General features: G+C 35.5%; 1 protein-coding gene across 1 annotated transcript; it reads left to right on the top strand.

Annotated features, from left to right (window-relative positions):
- Nucleotides 1–35: 35 nt before the first annotated feature.
- Nucleotides 36–26,755, top strand: LOC138716508 (allergen Cr-PI-like). Its single transcript, XM_069849653.1, has 11 exons — nucleotides 36–193; nucleotides 5,206–5,339; nucleotides 6,809–6,964; nucleotides 12,526–12,703; nucleotides 15,008–15,300; nucleotides 17,142–17,300; nucleotides 17,429–17,596; nucleotides 19,806–19,934; nucleotides 23,499–23,814; nucleotides 25,115–25,251; nucleotides 26,097–26,755. The coding sequence occupies exons 1-11, from the start codon at nucleotides 115–117 to the stop codon at nucleotides 26,406–26,408; spliced, it is 2,061 nt and encodes a 686-aa protein (XP_069705754.1). The 5' UTR covers nucleotides 36–114; the 3' UTR covers nucleotides 26,409–26,755.
- The last annotated feature ends 1,214 nt before the right edge of the window (nucleotides 26,756–27,969 follow it).

Below are 27,969 nucleotides of genomic sequence, written 5' to 3'. Positions count from 1 at the left end.
CATCTTGCATAGCAACATAAGATAATTCTTTGCCACTTATCGTCAGGTCTTGCGATCCGACGGCTATAAAAGCTCCCGCTGGGCTTTGCCAACCCGTGTACTTGGCTGATCACCATGAAGACTGTTCTGGTACTCTTCCTTACAGTTGTGGCCTTTGTGGCCATTCCTGTCCTCGGCGACTCCAAGAAGCTCGGTAAGTTCCACTAAAAAATTATGATAATTATGTTCATATCTATATAACTTCAAATCCATAGCTTACAGAGTGGAAGGTGTTCAATAGGGTGGAGTGAATCTATACATGAAATCGTTTTTTATCTGTTTTCTAAATGTAATAGTTGCAAAAATCTGTATTTTCACTTAACTTAGAAATGTGAAAAATATGAAGTTTCTATATTTAATTTTTGAGGTGCCCCAAAGGCTTTGAAGTTTCTTAAAATTATAACTTTTTTACCTCTTTGTATATTTGTTCTATTATTTTGTTTTTAATTACTTAGCTAATGAATTTCTGTAAAATCACATATTTAAACTTTATTTTCAAGATTCTAAATTTGGGGTTGCAGTAGCTATACAGTATTTTTAAGGGGATCCAAAGGGACAAAATATATAGTATTTTACATAAAATATGACAAAAATTCCATTTCAGTCCATTTACTTTTTTAATTAGAATTTATTCTTGTTTTCCTTTTCATTTCTATCTGAGTGGTAACTAAATCAACAGGTCCAATTATCATCCTTTTTTTTTTTTTGTTCTTTGTTCTCGTAAAACATTCTTTCTTGTTTTGGAAAACGGCGGTTTTTATCACAATTAGGCCTACAGTATTAAATATTTTTGCATTTGAAACTGCATATATCAAATACTGTAGTTTGTTTGCTTCTTCTTTGAGTTTTGCAATGTTGTCATTTTAGCTGTCGTCGCTGTGTCATTTCTTACTAGGCTTCATTAAGTTTGTGTATTGATCATGGTAAGCACGAATCAGTTTAATATTCTTGTATAACTGATTTTCGGAATTTATGCATTTACCTGAATTTCCTTAGTTTTGATAGCAACTCTTCTGAAATCTCTCCAACAGAAGATTCTTTTGATCTGAAGTCAGATTTAAATTCATTTTTGATCCATAGAAAATATTTCATTACGTTATGATAGGTAGGTAATTGTGATGGCGTGAGCAGGCATTGCGAATATAGAGTAGGTCAGATTTCTTGTATTAATTAGAGATATTGTGATTTAAATACCCTGCAACATAAGAAGAATTATTTCCATTAATTTTATTATGTTAATTATATCATACATAAGAGTTTTGTGATTATTTTCAATTTTCTTATATATTAAGGTTTTTGTGACACTTCAAGATGAAACAACAGGGGACTAAAAATATGCAGTCTTTTAACATATATTTTTTAACATTTTCCTGGTATTCTGTTCAGATTAAATCACTGGAGAATATTTTGTCGCTAAAAAATCTGAACCTCAAATTTTGTGTAAATTTCAAAATATGATAGCTCTTGGGGCACCTCAAAAATATTATTCTAGAGAAAATATATTTTTCATTGTTCTTTATGATATCACCTCATAACTTTTCCGCGGTATTACATTTTGATTCCATGAACTTCATATTTTCAATCCACCCTAATGTTGAATGATAATCCTCTTAAGGACGATTCTTTAGAATACATAATATGAACGGAAAAGTTCTCTATACTTCTTCTTTTTGTGCTTACATTTCATGGAAATAATTATTTTAAATCATAATTTTTATACTAATACCCGTGAAACACATTTAGAAGTACATTTTTAATAAAAGTGTTCACATTATTTTTCGGTTCCAACAAATTATTTTGCATAATGCTTCCTTCACGTTTACAATTGAGCGTTACTGCGGATCAGCAGCCAAGCGTCTTAGTCGAATGAGCTAAGGCGGTGTCTCGTTTAAAATAAATCTACATTCGACTTCAACTTCATTTGAATACATTAAACTGTGATATTGAAATTAAATAAACATTTGTCACAATTTTACAATTACTCAGGCTCTTATGTTCATTCTTGCCCATTTCTAGGACAGGCGACACTTGTACCGGTACTCCGTTTTAATTCCCTTTTATTATCATCAGATATTATAGTCTGTTGCTACAGTAATTCAGTAATTGTCTTGGGTCACATGAATTTAGCATTTTATTAATCCTTGTTCGATATATTTTTATTTGCCAACATTTTCTCTAATATTGTCAATTTTTTATTTCCTTTAAAGTATACAATTTACTGACTTACGTTTAGTTTCTCCTTTGAACACCAAAGTAAAGTATTTGTACAAAATAAATGTAATACAATAATATTAGATCATAAAAATTGTTTATAATACTTCCATGAAAAATCATGTAAGCATAAAATAAGACGTTTAGAAGAGAAAATTATAAAAAGTTAACATTTTAAAGTTCTTTAGTCTCTTCATGATCAGTAACAACACAAGGTGGAAAATTTCGTATTGATTTTACGACAATGAAAGTAGATATTTATCTCTTTGGCAGAGGAAATGGGTGTGGATTCAGAGTATCGTGTAACCGTCGATGGTCTCGAAAGAAGATTAAACACTATTACAAGAATTAACCACAGAGTATGCAATTTTAATGTGGGTCTCTTTCAAATTCTGCAAGGCTTTAATTCTTTAATTCTCGGAAATATTACTGAATTTATTCGAGCAAAATTATTATTTCTACTAACCAATGGATAATATGCGATAAATTTAAGTTTGACAACTCAATAGGATTTGGATTTCTTTTGTATATAAAATCTCTTATTTTATGACGCAGCTATAAAGGTTTCATTCACTAAGGTATGTAGGCCTAGTGTTAATTTAACTATAAAACGTTCATAAAATAAATACATGTGGTTACGTTGTGGTGAAGAATGGGTAGAACCCTAGATCATATATGTAACAGATATGTCGGGGTTATAGGCTTTGAGGTTAACAACTTTTGTCAGGTTTACTACGCTGCCATCTAGTTGTTACATAAGGAGTCACGTCATAATACCCATTTTAATTGCATTAGCGACTGTGCTGCCATCTCATGTTCGTTTACGGCGGACGGGTGGCGATCCTGGCGGTTGTTCTCTTCAAAGTGCTGCCGATTTTAACGTAGCGAGGAGTTATCTGTAACATAATATGATCTAGGGTAGAAAGGAGAAAAATTCTCTCTGGCTTGGCTTAGTGGATAAAGGATCAGCACGTAGGTTCGAATCCCGGTACCGGAGAGAATTTTTCTCAGTTCTACCCATTCTTCAACATATAGTAATGCAGAATTCCTGCAAGGAACTATCATATGCACTTCGGTACATCATAGTAATGAGATAAGCGTATGTAATCGCTTCGTGATTCAAGACGGCGCCATGTTTTGTCGAACCCCGGCCACTTAGTGACTCGTAATCAGTGCACCTCTGTACATAGTGTTGGACATTGTGCCACTGTCAAATATTAAGACAATACATGAGAGTAGGGGAACAGAGAGATAGAACTTAAACTGAGAGGGATTCAATCCGACATCGAAATTTCAATCCGGTGTGGCTTAGTGGATAAAGCGTCAGCACATAGGGCTAAAAACCCGGGTTCAGATCCCGGTGCCGGAGAGAATTTTTATCCGTTCTACCCATTCTTCACCATATGGTAATTCAGAATTTCTGCAAGGAAATATCATATGTACTTTGGTGCATCATAGTAATATATGGTTACCTGTTGCAGTTTACAAAGATTATTAAAAAAATAAATGAATCGCTTCTTTTTTTCAATGTAATTCAGTAATACGAGGGGGATCCAGGAAATAACGACCGTTCGCGCATACCCGCCGCGCAGCTGACTCCCCTTCCTTGTTTGAAGGTCAACTGGCTTCCTTGACATGTGTTCTCATAATGTTGTGAGTACTGGTTGCAACAAGTCGCCATTGTGCATTTTGTGTTACTTCAAAATGAACGACGTGATTGATAATCCCGCCGACTGTGAGGTGAGGAGTGTGATTCGATTTTTGAATGCCCGACATTTGAAACCTGCAGAAATTTACCGGCAATTGAAAGAAGTGTATGGTGATACTGTAATGAATGAAAGAAATGTGAGAAAATGGTGCGAAATGTTCAACAATGGGCGAACAAATGTCCACGATGAAACTCGACCCGGACGCCCATCACTCATCACAGAAGACCTGAAGACTAAAGTGAACGACAGAATCTTGCAAGACAGGCGCACATCACTCGACGAATTGCATATTGTCTTTCCTGACATTTCTCGTTCTTTGCTTGGTGAAATTGTGTCGCAACATCTTGGCTACCACAAAATCTGTGCCCGCCCGCACACTGCTGCTTCAACTCGAGAATTGCTGGATCAATTCGGTTGGGAAATCTTTGATCATCCGCCCTATAGTCCAGACCTTGCTCATAGCGATTTTCACCTTTTCACTAAGCTGAAAGACTTTCTGGGTGGTACACGTTTTGGAAGTGATGAAGAGTTGAAGAAGACAGTGAACACCTGGCTTAATGAACTGGCGGCAGAGGAGTATAACACGGGAATTCTAAAGCTAGTGAACAGATACGACAAATGTTTAAATGTAGGTAGTGATTATGTAGAGAAGTAAAGGAAGCTTCAGTTATGTAACAGACTTTGTTTTTTTTTTTTTCAAATAATTTTTTTTTTTAATTATTACAACAAAACGGTCGTTATTTCCTGGATCCCCCTCGTAATATTTTCAAAAGCCTAAATCCTTGAAATCTCACAAATGAACTTTATGAGTAAATTATTAACTCACTTCACTCCGCCTCATTCTAGTGCGAAGGTTAAGAAAGTATTGAGTTCTATCTCCATTCTCCACACGCGCGTTCATGACATAGATAGGGAATACCTTTAGCTATTTCATTCTATTGAGGAAATAAATTCAATGGATGGTAGGCTGATTAGCACGAATATTTACCTTTAACTGAAGTGCTTCCTTCCACCTCGAAGTCCTGGAAGATTTCCTGTTTATCATGTTGAAAGTCGTTAACAGGGCGAAAGGAACTGGCCACCTATTCCATTATCACCTGACTTAGTTACTTCACGAGTGTTGACTTATTGGTGTCAAAAGTTCAAACCTGTCTTCGGACAGTTGACTAAACAACAAACTGTTACTTTAATGTTTTACGATTATTGAAGTATTAATAAACTCTGTACAATCGATTGTCTGTTGCAGCTGATAAAGATTTCCTGCAGAAACAGATTGACTACATAAAACTCTTCCACAGATTTTATCAGCACAACCTCTTCCAGGATCAGGTCGATATTGGTGATCACTATGATATCGAGGCAAACATCGGCCACTACAAGGTGAGACTGGGAATATGTGAAACGAATCCATAATTTATGAAAATATTTTTATACTGTTTCGTGTCTCTCTTTCTTTATCAACGAAGATGTAATTTGTTACAGTTGCAATAAATATTTTAAAATATTTCCTTACTTTAATATCCACAATAGTAAATAAATAAAATAATTTTGTAATACATTGAGATAGCATAATTGTTACAATACGGCCAATCACAATTATATATTACGATACAGGGTCGGGAAGTGCTTTTTATAAAATCGAAAAAAAAGTTTGAAAAACTCGCTTTGCTCGTTTTTCAATTTCCGAGATTTTATAATACACTTCACAAACGTGTATTGTACAAAATTATTAGCGCGATCATATTTTAAAAATTTCAAATACAATATATTTTGCATTGAAAAATTGGAGCAATTTTATTTCAAAGCCTTCGCAAAATTTCAATGCAATGATAACAAAGTAACAATAAATGCACTGTAATGGATATATTTCTCAGTATAGTTTTACGTTACAAAGAATGGTTTCCCTAGCAACAAGGTTCTGTGTGAGAATTCTAACTTTCAAGGCCTAACAATAGCTGTAAATATAGAAAAAATACGATCGTGCAAAAATTATATTATGTTGGAAATGAATATTGATAAATACAATTTAACATTTATAAATTCCATATTATGTTTCACTTTATGATATCAGATTGCAAATCTTAATTAATTCTTACAAAGTTCTCATTACCTTCTTTTTACATACAAGATTCTATTATGAAAACGTCTCTATTGAAACTAATAATAGTACATTATGCAACGAGCCTATAATGGTAGTAATTAAGAGGCGAGTATGTTTATGAAACGAGTTCAAGCGAGTTTCATAATTTTCATACGAGCGTCTTAATTACCATTATAGACAAGTTTCATACGACTTTTTATGCTCGACCATATTCCTAACTTGAAATTATTCATAAGTATTCATGTTATTCTTATGTGACTGGGGAGCGGAACTGACCACGTGCAGTATCTCGTAAATTGTGAGATGTGCGCAAACGCGAAAGTACTTATTTTTTCCGAGGAACAAATGTCATTGACCTTGATATAATCTAGAGAGTAAAATGAACATTAATCTTGATTATAACCTTGAAATTGATTTAGACATTGAAAAACGATATGACAAGTTGAATTTATTTGAATATTACTTACAATTAACGCTAATTATTATAGTAACAGAACATAACCTTCTGCGACAGTATTGGATTTCCAGCCTCCGTGACGTTTCGCTAGTTATCTTTCGATTGCATATTCGAGAATAATCGATACTTGCGCTTTCATATTGCTAAAATGGCGTTTTCTGATTGGTGGAAGACCTGAACTTTAATGAATAGGTATACTTTAATGAGGTCCATTAAAGGGCTGCTACCAGGTGTATAATTACTTCATTTCGGCATGGTCGACCATAATATTATATATTTATCTTTTTACAGTACCCCCACGTAGTGAAGAATTTTATCTCGTACTACAAGAAGGGATTGCTGCCACGGGGAGAGCCCTTCTCCGTGTACTACGAAAAGCACAGAGAGCAGGCCATCAAGCTCTTTGAACTTTTCTTTGCTGCGAATGACTACGACACATTTTACAAGGTGAGATTTACTTATATACTAAATCTAAGTGTCACTATTTGAGTCATTTGTAAGATAAAACAGTTCTTTAATATGTGATATCATTATTCTACTATAGGCTATGTACAATCCTGCAGGTATACTAAATAATTCTTTTCGTGCATATTTTTTCAATATGCGTTGTCGATTTTATCGTACAAGGTATAGAAAATCTTATTCCTGTTGAATTTAGGATTGTGTTACTTGTCTGAGTATACTTTAAAATTCATTACGCCTACTTACACATTCTTACGTACACTTAGCGGCAAAAAAAATGGGCCGGCAGACAATTTCTAAGTTCCAGAGGCATACATTGCGCATGCTCGTCTCGTCAACGCCATAGTTCACTAGGTAACACATAATTAAACCAATTAAATTTGCTGTATTTTGTTTAAGAGGCTAAAATATGTAATAAAATCATATGGCGGGTTGATTCTAGATACATCAAGGCCCTTGAAGAGTGAAATAATAATAAAATTGATAAATACAAAATCGACCGGAGCGAATATGAACAGGAAAACCATGTAGTATGCCGAACTGACATAATCAGTTGCAGTAGCGTAAGTTGTTACGGCATTGGTATATTGAACAAGTTAGCATCATAGTAGCTCTAGGTTCGAATCTCCCCCAATTTTATTTTTTTTTATTACAAATTTGCCATCATATGTGTCTCGCAAAGCTATAATTATGTGGCGATATATCTTAGAATATGCCCAAACTCTAATAATAATAATAATAATATTAATAATAATAATAATAATAATAATAATAATAATAAACCTCCCTCTCTCTTTCAAGCAATACTGCTATCTGTTAATATAATGTTCTGTCTCGTTATTACGCTTGAAGTTGGCACAGAAACAATAACTCATTGGCCTGGTTCGCATAGGTTATTCTGCGTATGCTACTCTCTGACAGGACTTCGATTGGAGAAATGTCATTTCCTCCGACCAGGTAATTGTCTCCAGTAACATTCTGTGTGTGCTACTCTCCGACAGGACTTTGATTGGAGAAATTTCATTTTCTCTAACGAGGTAATTGTCTCCAATAGCAATGATAGTACTGCCCTAGTTTATTGTATGAATGACCACCGATACGCTTCGCGTGAGGGTCGCGTGTTGGGGGTGGATGTCATACGATGGGGCAGGACTTCTGGAACGCATTCACGGTCTGTTTACGGCAGAAGTCTACGAACATATTTTGGCAAATGTAATGATCCCTTCCGCCCGAAAACGATATCCAGAAGGAACACTTTTCTTCCAGCAGGGTAATCATTCGATACACACCGCCAACCGGATTCAAAGATGGTTTACGAGGAGGCTTGATGTCGACCCAGTCGACTGGCCTCCAAATTCACCAGATATGAATCCGTTTCAAAATTTGTGGGCTTCAGTCAAAAGGAGCCTACGCTCTAATTGGGCAGAACAACCACCCGTTCGGACACCTGAGGAATTATGGGACAGAGTTCTAGATGCAAGGGAGAAGATGGCCAAGAATTTAGACCTGTTCCATAATCTTGTGGACTCCATGCCGCGCAGAATGTGGGCAGATGTTGACGCAGGTGGTTTGTGGACGAGATACTAGTCCCTACTACAGCCTTGTTCTGTTAATATATTAACAAATTTTTTGTTTTTGTTAATTTAATTATTTATCTGTGTTTGATATGCGTCCGTTTTTTTAGGATGTGAAACAAGTATTTTTGTCTATATAGACCAGGTTCCACCTATTAATAGCCCACAGGTAATGGGCAATAATATTTTTACAAGGCAGGCATAACGAAGTCTGTTAAAAAATGCCATTTCACATTTAAACTAATAAATTAAGTAAAAGTTAAAATAAAAATAATAACTTTACCGCATCAGGAGGCGAACTCAGAACCTCTGGCACGGATGTCAGACTTTTTACCACTGGGCCACACACTGCTCGTAAGGTTTACTACATTATAGACGGACGACTTTCAATGAAGAGACACCACAGCAATGCCTTGCACTGGGTTACGTTTACACGAGTGAACCGCGCTATAAAACTTAGCATTTCTATCGACCAAGAGTCGGCCCATTCTTTTTGCCGCTAAGTGTACAAGTCAGAGTTATTTTTCCAATACAGAAATATACATAATAAAAATTTTAATAAGTGTACCTATTCGTTCGTAACATTCAAACAAACCTAAAAATACACTAATTTCTGTATGTTCAAACCACAAGTATAGAAAAACACCAATATTACATGTTTGCAACTTAGGTAAAAACAGATAAAATCTTATCAACACATGGAATAATATCGCTTCTTAAATTTAAAAAAATGCTGTGTTGTTATTTCTTATTTGCTTCATTAATATTAACACACAATCTAGACAATTAGTACTCAAATAGTCACGTTATGGATGTTTAGTCTAGTTTCTCTTTTCCAAACATGTGATAGTAACAATTTCATTATCAATATATGCATTATTATAATGTCAAAGTTCAAGGATATAAAACAAGTATAAATTTTTATTTTCCATGAAACATGTACAATACAATTTAAATGAAACATCTGTTGTGTTTAATTGATGTTATTCGTAATTTCTTATCAAAGTAATTTTTTATTTCATCTTTAGTTTTTATTTCAATACCATCAAGTGATTAAATTAACATTTTTAAAGACTTGTTTATAGTAACCAACTTATCTTCTGACCTTTAAACCAAGCTATTCCTTTACAACATCTGACCTAACCCAACAATTTCAGTTTGTTCTTCATCCTTAACCTTTATACATATTAAAAGTACATTATTCTACGCTAAAGAGACTGAGGTTTTATGGCATAAGTGTGTTAAATATTTAGAGTTAAAAGTAGCAAGACAATCTTTATTTTTTTAAATCTTCTATTATTCGATAGTGTAATATTTTCCCCCTCCGTATGAACGTTTTCTTAGTCAGTCTATAAAAGAATATAACGATAAACATTTTGCACTCTGACAATTTTATTTTGCCTTCGTAAGTTTTCAATCAATCTGCTTTATTTTCATATATTATCATGCATCCAAGTTACAAAAAGTAATAATTTCTGTTTCTGACGATGTCATAATTTTGTAAATATATTTTCAGATGGAAAGGTTTATTTCTATCTGTAAAATTTTCTTAAATCCTTCTTCATATGCTTAAAAGGAAGCGTTTACAAATATGGAACATATTCGGAGTTAATCGAACCTCTAGATTATCGATGTTCCATATTGGAGTCTCGAAACCTGAACAAGAAATTTTTGTTGATTATAATTTCTCAAACTTTCATCATTAAATGGTACACTAATAGTTAGATTTGTGAGAAAAACTGGTATTCAGCACGAAATATTGGGATGTGTTCATGTGTGTTGTAATAACTTCTACAATAACTGTCGAATATAATTATATACTGGCATGAATGACGTAAGATGCCATACATATATTGGTAAAACGCAAACCTCTAAACCAAAACGTTTAATAACTAAAGTTTTCTTCTGTCTCACATTTCAGTTTTAATGTGATAAAAAGCCATTTGTAGGATTAAAATTCCAATGTATTGAAATTTGTCATTCAAATGGTATGATTCATACTAACGTTACGAGAAATGAGAACGACATTGTGCTCGGGTACAGTCCAGTAGAGCAAAACTTAGACCTCGACCTAAGTAAATTTTTAGTCATCAATTATATTTAGCTAATAATAACAACAATGAATGATAAGTTCTGATTCTATGACGGGCTCAATTTCAATTTAAAATGTTTGACAATAGCGATAAGTGTTGAACGTATAGGAAGTTGATAGTGTTCTAATATTCTTGAATAATTGAAGTGTTCTCTTACCAGCAAATTTCGCTTCTTCTTCTTCTTCTTCTTCTTCTTATTATTATTATTATTATTATTATTATTATTATTATTATTATTATTATTATTATTAAATTATATGAATATCATAAAGCCCAACTTCTTAAAACCTATCAATTCCGTCAATAAAGGCATCTAGTTACAAGTTATTTACTCTTACTCACCGGTATCAGCTATTTAACGCTACCGATCCTATTTTCTGTTGTTTTATTTTTTCAGATGAGAAGAGCTATTAATGGAAACAATCCCATTAACTATTGATTTACGTCTTGAAATCAGGAAAGCTACTAACGCAACAAGTCCTATTGGTTATTGTATGAGTCTTGACATCAGTAGAGATATTTAACGCTACGGATCCTACTGGCTATTAGTTTAGGTATTAAGATCAGGAAAGCTACTAACGCAACAAGTCCTATTGGTTATTGGTATAAGTCTTGAGATCTGCAGAGCAATTTAACGCTATCGATCCTATTGGCTATTAGTTTAGATATTAAGATCAGGATAGCTACTCGTATTTTATACTACCAGTTCTACTATCCGCTATTGGATTATGTCGTAAGATTAGGAGACCTGTTTCACACGATCAGACGTTTTGGCTATTGCCTGATGTCTTGAGATCAGAAGAGCTATTTCATAATACCAATACTATTCGCTTACGTTTTGAGATTAGGTAACTGTTAACACTACCATGCGTATGGAGTATTGGTATAGTGTCTTGAGATCAGAAGGGCTATTAACATTATTGGTCTTATGGCTATAGGTTTTGTAGTTGATATCAGGAGAGCTATTAAAATTTCTAGTTTTACTCCATATTTAAATGTTGAGAAGAAAGTAGTTCTCAACTCCATACCGCGACACAATATTATAAAAATATATTACTTACTTACAAATGGCTTTTAAGGAACCCGGAGGTTCATTGCAGCTCACAATAAGCTCGCCATCGGTCCCTATCCTGAGCAAGATTATTTCGCTCCTTACCATCATATCCCACCTCCCTCAAATCCACTTTAATATTAATCTCCCATCTACGTCTTGGCCTTCTCAAAGGTCTTTTCTCCTCAGGTCTTCCAACTAACACTCTATGTACATTTCTGGATTCACCCATACGTACATATCTCAAACGTCTGGATTTAATGTTCCTAATTATGTTTGGTGAAGAATACAATGCATGCAGTTCCATGTTGCTTAACTTTCTCCCTTCTCCTGCAACTTCATCCCTCTTAGCCCCAAATATTTTCCTAAGCACTTTATTCTCGAACACCCTTAATCTCTGCTCCTCTCTCAAATAGAGAGTCCAAGTTCACAACCATACAGAACAACCGGTAATGTAACTGTTTCATAAATTTCAACTTCAGCTTTTTCGAGGATGATAAAATTAATTTTCTCAGCAAACCGTTACAATTGGGGCAAATCATTATTAATTCGACTTTTTACTTAGTGGGCTCTGCTGTATAGCCTATATCAATTTCGTAGCCTATATCGTTTACACAGTATGTATACGTAAGAACTTCCATGCCACTGCTATGTACTGGTATCCACCAATCTCATGATCGACTTCAAATTAACCATACATGGGTTTTATTAGTGAGCTAGATGAGGGATAAAGCAGATTTCATAGAGAGTATTCAATCACATCACAAAAGTAGTCTAAGCATTAAACTGAACTTCGATTTGAAGTTGACCATTTTTTATTTCTTCCAGACCGCCTGCTGGGCCCGCGATCGTGTGAATGAAGGCATGTTTATGTATGCTTTAACTGTCGCCGCATTCCATCGCGAAGACACTAAGGACTTGGTACTGCCTCCACCATATGAAGTCAACCCATATCTTTTCGTGGAGGACGATGTAATCCAGCAGGCTTACAAATACTGGACGAAAGGTAAAACAAACTTCATCTCTTGTTATTTTTTATTATGTTTAATTAACGTAAATTTGATTATTGTATTTTGAGTAATATATTTTTTTGGGAACCGAATATCGCACTCCCAGTAAAATAATGTCGTAACTCGAAATTGTGATTCGTAAAGATGTGCTATTTCCTGGTAAAATACTGCTGTAAAAGCTTATAATTCTTGAGTTTGCAAGTTCAAATCTTCGTAGAGTTACTAAACTTTTTTTTTTTGCCTTTAAATGCGTCAGTGAAAATATAACAGGTTTTCGTCTTTTTCATATTCTTAGAATACTTTTCGTATTATTATTTTTTCGTCTTAATAGAAACTTTTGATGCTAGATGGCAGTAACACTAAAGACGACAATTAAGGTAAGCGTTCACTACATCGTATCGCACGCATCGGACGAATCGCACGGATCGGAAAAAGACAATCTTTGCTGTAATCGTTATGTAACCGCGTTCACTACATCGTATCGGACGCATCGCCTCTCTGCAAATCCGTCCACGTTTCTCGGATGGGCAACTTTTCCGATGCGTGCGATCATGGCCTCCTTTAATAAATCAATTTTAATTGATCAACTGTTACTATTATGTTGTGCCATGTTCAGTGTCGCGCCAAAATGGCAGACGGAAAACTTATTTCGCGTGTAGAAAATTGCGAAGAATTATATAATTTGAGGCGTTCCCATTACAGTAATCAAGTCGTTTCTTGCAAATATATTATGTAACCAATATTTCTTTCGTTTCTTCCTCTTCAATTAAGACGCATGAAGCAATTACAAATTTTTATTCGCTAACAGACGTAATTAATAGACCTAACCTCAACTCATCTGTTTTCAGTAATGTCAATATCGTACAACGTCAAGTTTTAAACAGCTGATGAGGTGAAGCCGTTACAGTGAACGCACTGCACTTAAAATATCCGTTGCGTGCGATTCGTACGAGGAGTGCGATACGATGTAGTAAATGCTTACCTTCAGGGGCTTTCATATTAAAATGCTGTCTTAATTATTTTAGTAATCCCTACTCCTTTACACTCTATTGCCTAAGTAACATTCAGTAAATATGTTGACAGTTAAATAATTGGCAATAATTAATTTACAATTTGTGCTACAGGGAATATGATTATTATACTAATCTAAATCCGTGATCATCAGGGCCTAAACGTAGTAATTATAAACAAGAAGAAAAACCATAATTCTGATGACAAAATATATTCTGATTTCCTGGAATTATAACCACAAAATTTAACCAATTTTGTAATTATCTGTAAGCAACATGAATCAACATAAGCAAAATTATTTGATTATATTACACTAAAAGGAGTTGTAAAAAATGAAAGAAAGGACAAAACAAAAAATTCACTACGGAGATTCGAAGCATGCTGTGGAGGTAGCCCAAATCAGCGCCTTATATAGTATTACAGAGTTAACTAAAGCGGCGCACGGAGGTTTACGGTAGTGAACTGCGCGCTCACCCGAAGGGACTTGGAAAATTTTCGCTGCTCAAGAGACCGGCCACTTTCATTTTGACCAAGGTACATCACATCCAGTAATGTAGAAAGACGGACCTTGTTGAATGGCGCAAAGAAAGAAAGGAAAATATGATGAGAGGAGAGTTGATTAAAATTTACGCAATCGCGCGTCCTGGCAAGGGCACTTGGAGCTGTGAGAAAGGATATATGAGAGCTCCAAGCCTGTTGGTCACTTGTCTCACTTCATTTTTTGCAGAAGGAACTTTACAAAACTTTCAAGGAAAAAACGGGAAATGGACGTAACATACAGCTATTACAAGAAGGAGAAAATTCTATGAAACACCTTGCACAAATTAAATAGAGAATTAAGCGAGACTGACCCCATGGGAAACCACAAGGTACGAACGTCATCTTACACCAAGATGAGACAACGAACTCGTCTCTGGTGACCCGAAATAAGCATCGGGAGGGAATTGTGAAGCAGCAAGAATCTCTATTGCCTGACCGAGGCTCAGAATTAAGACCCATCCCTATATCATCTTATGTTAGAAACAGTCCAATAAAATGACCCGTGACCCATGGTGAAATAGAATTCGGGCTAATACTAATAAGTCATACGCCCTTTTGAAGTGAAAACATTAAAATATCTTATTTGCTTCACAAATTGGACATCTGGCCAACAACGGCTGACCACTAGAACCCAGAATATAAAACAAAGATTAACAAAAAATGTACAATAATTCTATTACCGGAGAAATATGAGACAAAAGATGTGCGATGTAGTAATTGAAGTGTGATTCTATTTTGTATGTTCGCAGAATCTGGCACTGACAAACACGTCGAACATATTATCCCTGTGAACTTCACTGCCAGAAGCCAAGAAGACCTGGTGGCCTACTTCAGAGAAGATGTCGACCTCAACGCATTCAACATGTACTTCCGCTACATCTATCCCTCTTGGTTCAACACTACTTTGTACGGCAAGTCATTCGACCGACGTGGTGAACAATTCTACTACACCTACCACCAGATCTATGCTCGCTATTTCCTCGAGAGGTTGTCCAACAGCTTGCCCGACGTTAAACCTTTCCAGTACAGCAAGCCACTGAAGGTCAGTAGTTAACTTATTAGAATACAGAATAATAGTATGATAAAACATCGTCTACCCTGCTACAAGCTACTCAAAAACGTTATTTACTTAACTCGCCAATAATAACGGATGGAAATATACAAAAAAAAAAAAAAAAAAAAACTTACGTGGTCCTATTGGTGTCATTGTCAAATGTCTGACATTTCGGTATGCCCACATTATTTTCCATGCACAATTAAATGCGCCGACATAGGCGTCTGCTTGCCCGCCTGAGCATTTCGGGAGTGATCGCACTGAAGATTCGGAGAATCTCTCTCTTCAGAATTTTTAGGTTTTCTGTTGCGTTTTACATCGAGGTGGCACGTGTCTCGTACGGAGCGAGATGAAGCGTGAGAACGCGAGAGAGGGAAGAGTGTGCAGGGATAGTACTATAGTCCCTTCGCTCTTATTTCCGGCAGCCAATCACGCTGCAGGTCTACTACATGTAAACGTGTCCGTCTTTTCATTCGCTGCCGATGATGTAATGTATTTCCTAAGGTTCGATAAATACTTAATATAATCGCCCGCCATTTTGGCTCTTTCGTTCGCGTTCGCAGAAAACACACGAGGACGTTATTTGCCGCTCAAATATTTGCTCAATTACAGTCCGTTTGATTTATTATTATAGGAGTTACGACATGATAATGTTTAACGGTGCAGCAAATAGATTCCTCGTCTGGTAGCTCGACAACGAAAGAACAAAAATGACGAACGATATTACCTACCTAGACTTTATAGAGCTTTCACTTTCTAAGGCGTAAGCAAAGAGTAGGAGTCACGCCGGAAATAACAGCGACAAGACTATAGTTGCAAGGTAGGTGTGGCGGGTGTAGAAGGGAACGGTACAATCCGTGTTCTGGAGTTTATCCAATCCGTCTTATTTTCCAGTTTACGGAGATTGGCTTCATTTGGAGCTACTTTTAAAGCGATGAAAGAAATGTTCTCTGATTTCTTAGTAGGCTACGTTTCAGCAGTTAGTTGTTTTTCATGAACCCCCACAAAAGATGAGTCGTTTCTCAATCGTATATATGCTTGTATCCGCCATAAAACGTCTTTGGTATCCGCCACTGCTTACAACACAAAGACAACACAACGCTTCACATCTACAACAATCAACTAATAAAGGCGCGCGCCGGAAAAAAATAGCTTCTAACCAAAACATAAAAATTCACTTGCTTTATCGGAAAAGTCACAAAATATTGCCACAAATCAAGGGGGCCCACAGGAAGTAGCTACCACTGAGATTTTTATTTTTCTCTACGTATTCGATACGTCTTTTTTCAAACCTTCGGTAAACAATTCAACATAAGCGAGTGCTTTAAACTATGAATGCGTGTACAGGGTAATTTAGATTACAGAACTGGCTAATTTTTGTGTTCAATTTTCTCTCTCTTCGTCCACCTGTTTCCTTTAATTTTCTAACCATCTTGCTACCACTGAGATTGGATCTTCCGGGCATCCTTGCCACAAACAGTATAAAGCGATAAGCGATATTAAGCGGTAAAATATTCTTCTCAGCATAGGAATAGTTTTAATTAGTTTTCGCTTACGACAAATGTTTTATCTCAATGTAAACAATATCGGATCGTAACTTCTGCCACACTTTGTACAGAAACTAAAATTATATATTACCCCCTTTGGCAATTAAAAATGTTTGAATGTGTATAAAAGAAAATATGCAAAGACATGAAAATGATGGCACATTTCAAATTTGTATATTCTTATATAATCCTTCACCTAAAGGAATTTGTAAAAACCCAACTGAAATGCATTTAATATGAGACCATTTTAACGAAATATAACAAATACATGTCTTGTTTCAGACCGGATACAATCCTCACTTGAGATACCATAACGGCGAGGAAATGCCAGCTCGTCCCAGCAACATGTACCCAACTGACTTCGATCTTTTTTATGTCTCTGACATCAAAAACTACGAAAGGAGGGTTGAGAAGGCCATTGACTTTGGCTACGCCTTCGATGTAAGTTATCTTTAATGCCTTTATTAATACAATAGCATTTTCAGCTCCTATTACATCAGAATATTAATCAAGCACCAAATTTCAATGATACTGAGATAAAACTATCAAGTATAATGCTTGTGTTTCAGGAGCACCGCACTCCCTACTCCCTGTACCACGACCAGCATGGCATGGATTATCTCGGCCAGATGATCGAGGGCACCAGGAACTCCCCGCATCAATATTTCTATGGATCTGTTTTCCACTTCTACCGCTTGTTGGTTGGACACGTTGTCGATCCATACCACAAGAACGGGGTAAGTAACAGTTATTAAGTTCTGACTTTGCATAGAATATGAAATACGTAACACGTAAAATTTTTAAGTCTGAAATTGTCATTAGAAACCGTAACTTTTTTCATCTGTAGACGGCGGTTTATCAGCTCTAGCTTTTCTACCGTGATTATTAGTAGACCTATGAAAGTGTGTTTTTGGCACGTCGTCTCTGTTTACGTAACGTCGTATACAGATTTCTTCTAAAATGTACTATTATGTCCTGAATGACTGGATTATCTGTTAACCAGTCAGCAGCAAGAATTCACACAACGGGTGGTTTGTCCTCTGTCGATATGGAGGATATCATGAGTCCCACGATAACTGCTGGAGGTGATGTACAGTATGACCTGTAAGTTGGTTAATATGTTTCGGGAAACAGAAAGTGTTAATGATAAGAAGCGAACAAGACGACGTACAGCGCTCACAGAAAGTAACTTTTGAGCACATTATATACCGCTTAGAAAATTCCCCTAAAATATTTTTTGCGTTTTTCTGAGCAAATGGAAATTTCCTACAAATAGGTACCAAGTTATTTAAGTCAAAACCCTATAAATTTACTGTGATACAAGAAATTAAATCGACGTTCCTGTGCTTTGGAGTAGATTTTGTGAGTGTATTTTGACCAAGATGCTCGACAGAAAAATTGGCCCTAAACTCATTTCGTTTCCGAACTTAGCTGGGCTTCATTTAGAAGGATATATTGATTCGCAATTCACCCGATACTAGAGTTCCGAAAAATCTAATCTACTCCTTTTTGACCAAAAAATTAGATTATGGTCCACAGTTAGCGGTGGCAGCATAATAGGCCTATCTGATACAAAAAATGAGTGATAGATATATATTATTTTTTTGATTCTTCAAAATTCGAAATTTATTACAAATCTCATAGTCAGATAGTGTACATATTACAAATTATTGCATAAATACAAGGTAATTGGGTCACACCCGAAAAAGCAAGATGCTTGAGATCGGGTGTGACCAATAATGAAAACTGGATAGAAGAAAAAAATAATAATAAAGTAATAATAAATAAAATAATAATAGTAAAAATTACAATAATAATAATAATAATAATAATAATAATAATAATAATAATCTGATTAAAACTGTTAAATGTAAATGTAAGTACACATAAAGTTTAAAAAGAATAAGAAAAAACAAAAACAAACAAAACGGTACCATAGTCTATACATGAACATACTAAGTTAAGAATACAACATTGTTAAAGTGACAGAAAAAAAATAAACAACGAATAAGAATTTACATGATTATAATTTTAAAAACAATTCAAGCGCTTGTTTTTTGAATAATTTTTTTAATAATTTTAGTTTAGGATTCCTCTTTATAAAATCATTATATAATCTTGGACCGTAATTAGAACTGTGCCTTAGACCTGCTTCAGTCTTACATTTTGGTTCAATGAGGGGATGCAAACCATTTTTCAAACTCTTACGCTCGATGAACTGTGAGCGAATGCAATAGCGCATTTTTTCAGCAGGACTCTGAAACGGCACATACAGCCAATGTTCCCTTGCAGGAAATTCAAGAGTGTTTCTCCCAACAGTCATCATAAGGGGGAGAATAAAAAATTAACCTTAATAATTGTTTTATTAATTGAATATGTACAATTAGACTAGAAATATTTCATCATTTTTAACATAGTATAACATGAACACTTGCATTGAACATAGCTGAGACTATATTGAAAAGTGATAAAGTGTTTGTAGTCATATTGTAATATTCAATTAATAAAACAATTATTAAGATTACTTTTTGACTCTCCCTCGTATATTAAATGCTCGATCCCAAAATATAATCCGCTGTGATTATTATCTCTTAGGAATATTAAAATATAAAGCGTACAGGACAAATCGACACATTTTACACGAAATCATGAACAACACTCGTGTAGAGATTAATATGATTTCTCAAATACTAGGACTGGGGACGATAATGAGTAATTTCATAAGGAGTTGCCACAAATATATAGAAAATGAAGGTAGGCAGTTCTAGCATCTTCTTGCGTAACATAGATGATTACATAAATCTTTAAGTGGAAGTAAGTATTAATTTTTTTTACACAATCACGCTACTGTTGCAAGTTATAGACTGCTGAACCGCGAACAACCAATTCTTGTGTAAGCTATGTATCTACTTAGAGCTTTAACCAAATTGTTTTTATGTGTTTTAGCTCGCACCAAGTGCCTTGGAACACCCCCAGACCGCTCTGAGAGATCCTGCCTTTTACCAGCTGTGGAAGCGCATCGACCACATTGTCCAGAAATATAAGAACAGGCTGCCCCGCTACACATACGACGAGGTGAGAATCTGCAGTCACATTTGTCTATTTCTTCCGCGAATATTATATTTCCTTTTTACATTTTCCATCATCTACCTTCCGAAACTAAATATTTGGCCCGTTCTATCCAAATTTTGTCAACTTTAAAAGCCAATATTTCACATTTACAAGTAGTGAAATGAAATGGAATTGTATTACTGGACGGGGACAATACGACCCAGCATTGCGACCTTTCAAGATCTGTAGCGCTAACACTCAAGCTAGCAGCATTACCAATCCCACACCGGCTGACTACATTAATGTTCGCTGCATACACAGATTTCGAGGAGCCCAACACTCTCCGTGCATCGCCAGCCACTGTGGAATGATGGCGAAATGGAAAAAGTTAATGGAATAATGAAGATGTCCAATATAGGGAAACGGGAGAACCTCGAGAAAAACCACAATTGCGACCTTGTCCGCCATAAGTGTCAGGCCTGGCAAGGACTCGAACCCCGACCGCCTGCTTGACAGGCTGAAGATCTGACCATTCAGTCAATGCAGGGTTTATTAATCATATGCCTACAGAGACAATCGCTTCAAAATTTACACCGCAGCTCGAAACAACTAGTCTTTATGGAAGAGAGAGGAATTTTTAACTCCTCGGCGGGAATCTAGCCAGAGGCCATCACATTAAGTAGCCATCAATTTTACAGCTAGCTCGCAATGGGAAGTTACATTTTTCATTAAATATAAGTGTAAACACTATTTCTGATATATATACATATTCAAAGTAATTGCCATTACACAAATAAAACGAATAGCATAAAGTTTAGTGAAATCACAGAAGAAAAACTGGAATTTGGATTATGTATTGAACATTTCGTTCAGAGCAACAAATTTCCATATACTATTTATTACTGTTCAGAATAATAAGTTTAAGAAAAAGCATTTAAATTATGAAATACCTTGACATTTCCTGAATTATAATACATGTCAAAGAATCATAACGAGTTTGCATATATTACACGTTCACCTGTATAATTACGATTTCATATGTAGATTTTTATTCAGAGACTGAAAGCAATTAGCCTATTTCTAATTTTTTGAAGGTAGAATCTGTATTAATTAATATAATCTCTCTGATTACACATTGAGTTCTATAAGTGAAGAACTGAACGTCAAAAGCAACAGTGATCTCGTAGGAGGAGAATTTCTATAATAAAAAAAATTACTGTTGCAACTTAGTATGGTTTAAATCAGTAAATTTTTCGTCTATATCTTAAGTAAAAACGGGCAAAGTTTAAACATTGATCATATACATTATCTAATGCCATTGATGTGTTGTAGTTAGAATGCAGATATCAATATAACGCATGCCCAATAGGTATGTAGACTCCATTAATGCCGTCTTTTTCCTTAGTCCTACTAACAACGAAATTCAATATTCTACGCCAGCTTTACAGTGCACGTACGGCTTAACTCGCCTGTATTTTGTATTCCGGTTTTCGAGTCTGAATTGTGTATTCCAGTTTTCGGTGAGGTTTATGCTAGAGCAGTAGTTAAGCAATTATCATAATTAGAACTCGTTTGTGATGTATGCTAATATTTGAGAGGTGCAACGCCATGCCACTATTCGTGGTCGACTAACTTGTCTGTCTGTTCTAGAGGAAGTGTTACATATGTGGAATACCATTTTTTTTTTTTTCGTTTTGGAAACTATATATTTTGAACACTGAACGTAAAATATCCTGATTATTGCTGAATGTTCCTATGGATGATATACCGGACTTAGAAGTTCGTAAGGTGTTACAAAATGTTTGGAAAAAATAATTTCCTCAGAACCTAACATATTTCCTTTACAAAAGTGGAGGTACAAATATGGAATATTATAAACAAGTTACAAGATTAATAAAAATTACAACGTTTAAATGGCCTCTACTAAGAAAACCACTGAACAAGCATTCAGCATATTCATTAGAATGTATTATCCTAACCGTAGTGCTGAATCCAGATGAATCATTTCTCACGTCTTTTCTCGAACATGTTTTATGGCATCTTGCATTGTCTTTTCATTTCACTGTTTTCTAAGTTTTTTTGGAAGGTGAGGTTTTCCCTCCTCCTACAGGTGCCAACACTAGTAACGAAACAGAAAACCAAGATATAATGATGGAATACTAATAATACTAGTTATTTCATATTTGTGACACACTGATATTGTAAGTCATAACCTCAAAATATAACATGATATAAAAACTAAATCAATTAAATAAACATTGCTATAAACGTAGATTATTTCCCTTTAAGAATATATAATACATAATTAATATTTCCAACATTGAGGAATAAGAATATATATCCAGGAAAATACCTCACCGCCAAAATTTTCATTTTGCTCGAAAAAGCAATAATGATAAACGTTTCAACAGTTCAGTTTCTAACTGAAAACTAAGACATTTCCACGAAAGGGAGTGTCAGTGCTTAGTAATTTTGAAGGCTTCCCCTAGATTATATCTCGTTTCAGGTCGTACAGCACACTATTTCACATTTGTACCCTTATTTCATATTTGTAACACTTCCTCTATACATGCTTACTAGCAAGCAGTAGAAGAGGAAGAAATACTGACTGTAAAAACTAATTCAAAACATGACGATATTATTGAAATAAACTGTACCCCACATTTCAAATCTAATGGTCCAAATCGCTCAAAATATTGTGAGTGGTATAGAATCTTCATTGTCACTGTGTACTTTGTTATGGTCTGGTGAATACTGCTTCCGAAAACTTCGCACTAAATCTCAGTTAATGAACGTAAACAAGTTAAAAATTCTTGCAGGTAAATAATATTATATTGCGTCGATTATAAAACGATTCTTTTAATTTGAAATGTCATTTATTTAGCAAAGACTTTTTGAATTCCAAAACATTGTAAACCAAGAGCTGTCTTACAAATTGAAGAGTTCAGAGCCATAGTGGGCCAAGCGCCATTTAATGAAAATGGAGAAAGCAAGGGTAAAGTTAATTGAATACCATAGTTTAATGAAGATTGACATATCATTTAGTTTTAATGTGTATACTTTATATAGTTGTTATATCTTTCCATTGAATTATGGTAATAACTTCATTTTTACTCTTGTTTTCTACGGTTTTAGTAAATAGCGCTTGGCCCACTATGGTTCTGAACCCTTCAATTGTGTCTTTATATTCTATAACAATGTTGTTTTGTATAATAATAGCCTGTGTGTATAGAGAAACTTGGAAACCCGGCTTCAACACAATGGCAATTACAATATCCCATAAAAGAGCAAAAACTAAACGTTTTAGGGAGACCGAATGTAATATAGAGAGAATAGCTCTGAGGAAACGGAAAGTTAATTGTATCCAAAACATATGCTTCTGATAGCAGGGGTAATAATGGTAATGGTAGTGGTCTTGGTAGTGGTGATGGTGGTGTTGACGGTGAATCTGGCGGTAGTGGTGAATCCTATGGTGGTTGTGTTATTGCTGTTTCCTGAATATTATTCTAGAATATAACTTCGCAATAATAATATTATACACTCATTATAACGTATTGAGTTACAAAACAAATTTGTTTCTTGTTACAGCTGTCCTTCCCAGGAGTGAAGATAGAAAACGTAGATGTTGGAAAATTGTACACATACTTCGAGCACTTTGAACATAGTTTGGGCAATGCTATGTACATTGGTAAGCTCGAAGACTACATGAAAGCCAGCATCCGCGCTCGCCACTATCGTCTCAACCACAAGCCTTTCACCTACAACATCGAGGTCTCCAGCGACAAGGCACAGGACGTGTACGTGCGTATTTTCCTGGGTCCCAAGTACGACAGCTTGGGCCACGAATGTGAACTGGATGAGCGCAGACACTACTTCGTGGAGATGGACCGCTTTGTACATAAAGGTACTTTTAAGATATATTAAAATTACATATCACTCTAGGTACAGTACAAGGAAACCGCAATCCCTTGCGAACTTTATATCTGTATTCTTTTTCTGTTGCATTCCCAGTATGGATTTATCGTCAATTTACATAAACATTACATATAAACTCAGCTAATACCAATCAAAACCGTCAATGCTGTTGGTTTTCTACAACAAAGAAACGAGATGAAAACTCGGTGAAGGATCAACATCAAAAGAATGCAGATTTAAACAGAATAAATTCACTGTATTGACGTAGACTAATAACTGTACAAATGCGATCCCAAACATGATATATGAAGAGTTCAGAACCATACTGGGCCAAGCGCCATTTACTAAAACCGTAGAAAATAAGGGTTAAAATGAAATTATTACAATAATTCAATGCAAACATATAGCAAGTAATATGAAGTATGCACATTCAAACTAAATGATATGTCATTCCTGTCCACAACTGTAGAGTAACGGTCAGCGCGTCTGACCGCGAAACCAGGTGGCCCGGGTTCGAATCCCGGTCGAGGCAAGTTACCTGGTTGAGGTTTTTTCCGGGGTTTTCCCTCAACCCAATACGAGCAAATGCTGGGTACCTTTCGGTGCTGGACCCCGGACTCATTTCACCGTCATTATGACCTTCATTTCATTCAGACGCTAAATAATCTAGATGTTCATACAGCGTCGTAACATAACCCAATAAAATAAAATATGTCATTCTTCATTAAACTATGGTATTCACTTAACTTTAATCCTTGCTTTCTCCGTATTTAATAAGTGGAGCTTGACCCACTGTGGCTCTGAACCCTTCCTACGTATTCCTTATTTAATTACAGTTTTATTATTTAAAGAAGTCAGAACATACCCTTTAAAAGAGTAACAGTTGCTATATTTTTTAATAAAATATAATATAATATAATGGTAGTCGTCACTAAAAACGTTAAATGCTTAGTATGTACATCATATGAATATCATTTAAATATCACGGGTTGATTTTCTTCAACATGTTTGATTAATCACTCTGCATATCTATTACAATAGGCTGTCCTTTTGCCTTAGGACGACAGTTGATCAGTAGGAGACAATAGGCATAAGCCATTGTTGTAATGGAATGATAAACTTTCACTTCCTTGCCTAGAGTTGAACCTTTGGAATTATTTTAGATGAAGGTGCTGTCGCTTAAACCATAGGCTTTAGCCACAAATAGACCTAATATAGGTGTTAATGCGCATGGGTATATTCATTTTCGAAGAAAGTAGAATTTAATATGATTTCTCTTAATTTCTCAGTTGAAGCCGGCAAAACAGTGATCGAACGCAAATCCCACGACTCCAGCATCATCTCTGACAGCCATGACAGTTACAGAAACTTGTTCAAGAAAGTATCGGACGCTCTGCAGGAAAAAGATCAATACTACATTGACAAGGTAAGTGTCACTTTCCAAATACCACTTCATACTTTATATCTAAATACATTACTTGGTAGACACATTAATTTGATTTATTGAAACAGATACAGCAATTGTTGCGCTAATTGTCAACATATCCCCCACTGGGATTGAAACATTTGTCATGCCATGGTTTCAAATCTTGTATCCTTGTGTCGTAGAAGTCAGCCGCCTGGGATCGGAACTAGCGTTTGACAGCCATCTGAACCTCTCTGTCGATCCCATGATATGACAAATGTACCAATTCCGGTGGGGAATATGTTGAAAAATAGCTCAATTCTATTACTGTGTCTGCTTCAATAAATTTTCCAAATTAAATTGTTTTGTCTCTGTTAACGTTCCTAGTCAACTTATTTTTACGGTCCTCGTAATTGAGGTCGAGTGGCCAAAATTTGTACCAGCACTTTTTTTTTAATTATTAGCTTGGTGAAAAAATAAATAAATTTGTTTATCTGCCCCCATAAGAATGTTTGCTTGTGAACTGCCTGAAAAAAAAAACACAGTACCAAATAAATCATAAATCGATTCAACTTGTCTCTTATTCAAATTTGCCAATTTCGTCATGTTCTATTCTCACTCTTTTTTGAGTAATGGATAGTCTCAAATACTACGATTCACTAGCCATTTTGTACGCATTTACTAATACTTGTATATTTGATATACTTTGTCCTTCAGGGCAACCCCTATTTTAAGGGAAGTTTGTTTACATTAAATTAAACTAATTTTTGTACAAGATCATCAATATTTTCAATTTTACTTTCTTTTTATATCTCATGTTTTTGTATGACAATCATCTGTACCGGAAATTCTTTACTCGTTTCCAGAGCCACAAATACTGCGGCTACCCGGAGAACCTGCTGCTTCCTAAAGGCAAGAAGGGTGGTCAGACATTCACCTTCTACGTCATCGTCACCCCATACGTCAAGCAAGACGAACACGACTTCGAGCCTTACCACTACAAGGCTTTCAGCTACTGCGGTGTTGGACATGGTCGCAAATATCCCGATGACAAGCCTCTGGGATTCCCCTTCGATCGTAAGATCCACGATTATGACTTCTACACTCCCAACATGTACTTCAAGGATGTGGTCATCTTCCACAAGAAGTACGACGAAGTTCATGACGTGACACACTGAGCGGTCTGCGTGAAGCTAAACCCTCACATGTTACGATCATTGACGAGTTCGATATTTCATTATGTTGAGACCTTTGCTCCTACAGTGAATATGTAGAATATACGTGCCGCATATTTTGCATATGCACTGCAGGTTGTATAGCGTGCACAACTTTCTGATCTGTAAGTGTACATTTTAAATGTCATCAAATTGAACTCATTGGCCGTGCTACCATCGTATTCAATGATCAACATCGTCCTCTTAAGATCCAAGAACGATGTCAATCTTTGACTGAAAAGTTTTATACGTATGTTTGTATATGAATGTTCAAATAAAGTAGCTAGTGCAATAAAATAAAATAAAATGTTTATGTGTCTGTTTTATTGCTGCACCTCACCTCAGCTCTAATTGATATCAGAATAGAAATTAAGGAATGATAATTAAACACACTGAAGCTTATCTGCTATTTTCCAAGAATTAGAAAGTTTACAGTTAGAAGCTGTTTATGTTTCTTACTTCTCCGTAAATTGAAACAACTTTCGCGTACCTAATATTGCTAACCCTCGATCCAGAAAGTCTCAGAAATACTCACTATCTTATACAGAATGAGTAAGGAGGAAAGGTACATGGTTTGAGGGGTGATAATATTGGTGATTCTGAACAAAAATATGTATATGAACATCCTGTTCTTAACTGTTTTTGGAGAAAACTAATGAAAACAATGAGGAACGGGAAAAGTGCAGGTTATATAGTAAATTGAAATATTGTTACCTGATTTTCTGTTTAATTGTGTACTTTTCTTTACGGAACATGTTCAAAAAGTCCACCGTCAACTTCAATGCACTTTGCAGCTCTTGTAGACAGCTGCTGTGTTGCTGATCTGAGCTGATGCGGACATTCCTTTTCTTGAGCACAAACATGTAAAATTCAAGCGAGAAATTCCTCCCTTGTTTCCACTTTACGATTGTAAACTTCGCTCTTAAGTCAACCCCACACACAGTAACCCAATGGAGTAAGATCTGGTAACCTCGGTGGCCAAGAAATGACACTACCGCGACCGATCCAACGCCCAGGATACGTGTCAATGAGGCTACTACAATCTAATGTCGTTTTGGTTGCGACCACATGTGCTGATGAAGGATATGAGACTGACGCCCGGGATTTTCAAACAGCTGTATATCATATACTGTTAAGAACAGGGCATATATTCATATAAAATTTTTGTTCAGAATCAGCAATATTATCACCCCTCATACCATGTACTTTTCCTCCTGGCTCACCCTGTATATGGGTACTAGATAGTTCAATTAAAATTCGGCCACTGCCAATATAAAGTAAAAAATTAAACTTACTGCCTAATACTCGCCACAGTCGTTAACACTTTTTTCGCACTGTGACATCAAGTGACGGATACTGGCTTCAAAAAATCTTTGCAGTCTAGAGGTGAGCTAATGTTTACTGCATTTTTCAATGATTCGTTCGGTGTAAATATGGTTTCTTTCAGACTTTTCTTATTATTTCTAAAACTATGGAAAACAAAAGAGGGTTTATTATCACTCTGAAAGTTAGGTGAGGTATTGTT

Source organism: Periplaneta americana, chromosome 16 (genome assembly GCF_040183065.1).
Source record: "Periplaneta americana isolate PAMFEO1 chromosome 16, P.americana_PAMFEO1_priV1, whole genome shotgun sequence".
NCBI classification, from domain to species: Eukaryota; Metazoa; Arthropoda; class Insecta; order Blattodea; family Blattidae; genus Periplaneta; species Periplaneta americana.
The sequence above is the reverse complement of the archived record's forward strand: the minus strand, read 5'-3'. Positions and strand labels throughout refer to the sequence as shown.